The sequence below is a fragment of the Diabrotica virgifera genome, chromosome 8, assembly GCF_917563875.1.
Source record: "Diabrotica virgifera virgifera chromosome 8, PGI_DIABVI_V3a".
In the NCBI taxonomy this organism is placed as follows: domain Eukaryota; kingdom Metazoa; phylum Arthropoda; class Insecta; order Coleoptera; family Chrysomelidae; genus Diabrotica; species Diabrotica virgifera.
This window is the reverse complement of record NC_065450.1, coordinates 89,413,934-89,416,795: the sequence shown is the minus strand read 5'-3', so window position 1 is coordinate 89,416,795 and position 2,862 is coordinate 89,413,934. Positions and strand designations below refer to the sequence as shown.

The window sequence follows — 2,862 nt, the reverse complement described above, 5'->3', positions numbered from 1 at the left end:
GCAGAACTCGGTCTCACTCATTCTGCAAACTTTCACATGCATGCCTTAAACGTGTACTTTTAACACTTATATCATAAATAACTATTAAAATCCCGGGAAATCTGTAAGAATTCCCGGAATCGGGATTTACATTTTTTACTGACTTCCCGGGAATACAAGCAACAATTGCTCAATGCAAGTCATCATCCGATGTTTATAAGTAAACAACAGCAGCAGTGAAACGTTTAAGTATTAAAAAGTCCATTATGGATGTTCCCTTGGCAGTGATTACCTTAGTGACTCACACTGGCGAAGCGTCCATGTAACCATTGTTACCATTGGTAACAGTTAAAATTTGTAAATAAATATTTTATGACTACTATGAAATAATTCCATTTATATTTTTTAAAAATAGAAATATTTGTTAATAGTATCTACCTAATCCAGTAAAATAGCCAACTAGACGCACGAAAATATCAGCGAGTTTATGTAAAATCGGTTGCACGTTATTATAATACGCCCTTACCACAGTATAAAGAGGTTCCATATTTATTATACTGTGCCCTTACCGTGCGCCGCGCTGTTTACCACTTCTGTGAGTGGCAACGATAGTAGGATCTTTGACTGGATCGTCTCTGAAAATTTTGCGGGGACGATGGCTCTGAAACCGCGTATTGGTGTTACCAAATTTTAATTTGGTGACGCTAGGTAGGGCCGGTGTCTATCGGGACAGAAAATACCGACCGTAAGAATATCAGACTTAATAAATGCAATTTTAATTATTATTATAATTATAGGTAATAATTATAATTTCATTTATGAAGTCTGTTATTCTTAGGGCCGGTATTTTCTCGATTAAACTCCTGTTAGTTAACCGTACCATCCCTTTGGATTCGATTATTGCATAATATGCATTATTAATTATTAGTTTATAACTTGTAACTGTACTTGCTTATTATACAGATAATATATCTATACCTTTTTATCCTATATAAATCATATTAATCGATTTTAATTACTTGTTGAAATATATTAATTTACAACAACATTATTATAATATGCCATATAATAATATTGATTATACAGTACATTGTAGTGTATAATCAATAAAATAAAAATTATTTAATATTTTAGGCTAAAAATGACAAATGAATGTACTGATTAGTATACTAATTATACAATTTGGATTTTTTAATAAAGTATAAAGGTGATATAATACATATTTTACCTAAAAACAACAAATATGTTTTTAGTTTGTAGATACTTTATATAATTTCTTAAATTTTTAATTTTTTAATTTTATTTCATCTATTTTTATAATAGACCTGGATCACGCGTACCAAAAAAAAGTTGATTAATAGCAAGCTGAAAATTCACGGTGTCTAGTCGAACAAACTTTGATGTATGGGAACACTGTATATATAAAAATATTTATAAAATACATTATATATATAGATAATATATAATATATCTGGTATATATTTAATATCTGGTTTTGGTAACACTTTAGAAAAAGTCAGGCGTCGCCACTGGTGACTCAGTGTCTCAATACCAACCAAAGTTTAATTAAAAGCTGCAATATTTAGAATATAAAATGTATATTTTATTTTATTTACAAAAACTAAAGTAACAATTAAAAATCTAAAGTATTCCTTAACATCTAAATTACTTCTCAGATGAAGCCACCTGCTTTAACGGTCCCTCTAAATACAATGCCAAAGCTGTTGCTTTCTGTTTTAACATACCAAAGCCAACAACACTTTTTGCATAAAGACACAGCAGTAAATTAGCTACTTGTGTTATGGCTATTCGGCCTTCTTGGCATTCCATAAGGATTATCTGTGGGTGGTCCTCTCGAAAAACATTTCGACCATTTCTCTCATAGGCGCTCCAAATGTTGCTTGCGATTGCTGCAGTTACTCTGGGATCTTTATCTCCGTAACCACTGTATGCTAAAAGGGAGCCTTCTGAATTCAGTAACCTATAATTAAAACTTTGTTAAAATCAGGGGTAATGTTGTGGGAATAAGCGGACAGTACATATAAGTTGAAATTTGAGACAGATTTGCCGTATGATAAATAAGAAAATTCAACTACCACTTCTCTACTGATCTTTTTACTTTAAAATTTTAACAAAGATTTTGTATATCCCCACTTCCAAATATGTGGTACTTACAATGTTGTTTCCACACCACCAGTATTGGTTTGGCTTAATACTTGAGTTAATGCTTTGGGTTTCAGCATTTTGGACATTGTAATTAATCCTAAACATAAAAACAACAAAGTACAAAAATACCTGCTAAATTATTTTTGTTGACACTGACACTGACTACTGATAGTGACAGTTGACAGTGACATTACACTGACGGTGTGATAGCATGGATAGCATAGAGGTATATATTAACCTTAGACAAGGAAAAAAGAGTTGTCTAAGATATTAACATGTGAGCCTACTTTCCGCGCTTCCTGACGACAAGAGGTTTGTTCCAACATAAACTTTTGGACGGTCCAGAAACCGTCACGAAACTACTTGTACCGTTTGTTGTGCGCATGTTCGTAATTGTATCGCCCAGTTATCGTCCCATGACGGTAATTTGGAAACCGATGTTGGAACGGTTACCTGACTGATGACTGATTTATCTATCAATCGCTGTGTCTAGGTACACGCTAACGTGTACGCAAATAAAAAAAGTTAGGTACACGCTTAAACGTCATCAAGTCAGTGACGTCATTATTGAGCGTGTACTATGACTGGGTTTTTTGGTACACGCTAATTTGAGCCGCATGTATGCTGTGGTATTAAGTATCTGTAATATGTAAGTATCGCAAGTGTCAGAGTTTGGTTAGAATTTGTCTAATCGCGTTATGTTTACAGTTTAATATT

The 2,862-nt window shown here is 32.9% G+C and overlaps 1 protein-coding gene across 1 annotated transcript; it reads right to left on the bottom strand.

Annotated features, from left to right (window-relative positions):
• Positions 1-1,560: 1,560 nt before the first annotated feature.
• LOC126890803 (ragulator complex protein LAMTOR2) lies at positions 1,561-2,329 on the bottom strand. Its single transcript, XM_050659996.1, has 2 exons — positions 2,155-2,329; positions 1,561-1,960 (listed from the first exon to the last, which is right to left on the bottom strand). The coding sequence occupies exons 1-2, from the start codon at positions 2,229-2,231 to the stop codon at positions 1,645-1,647; spliced, it is 393 nt and encodes a 130-aa protein (XP_050515953.1). The 5' UTR covers positions 2,232-2,329; the 3' UTR covers positions 1,561-1,644.
• Positions 2,330-2,862: the final 533 nt, after the last annotated feature.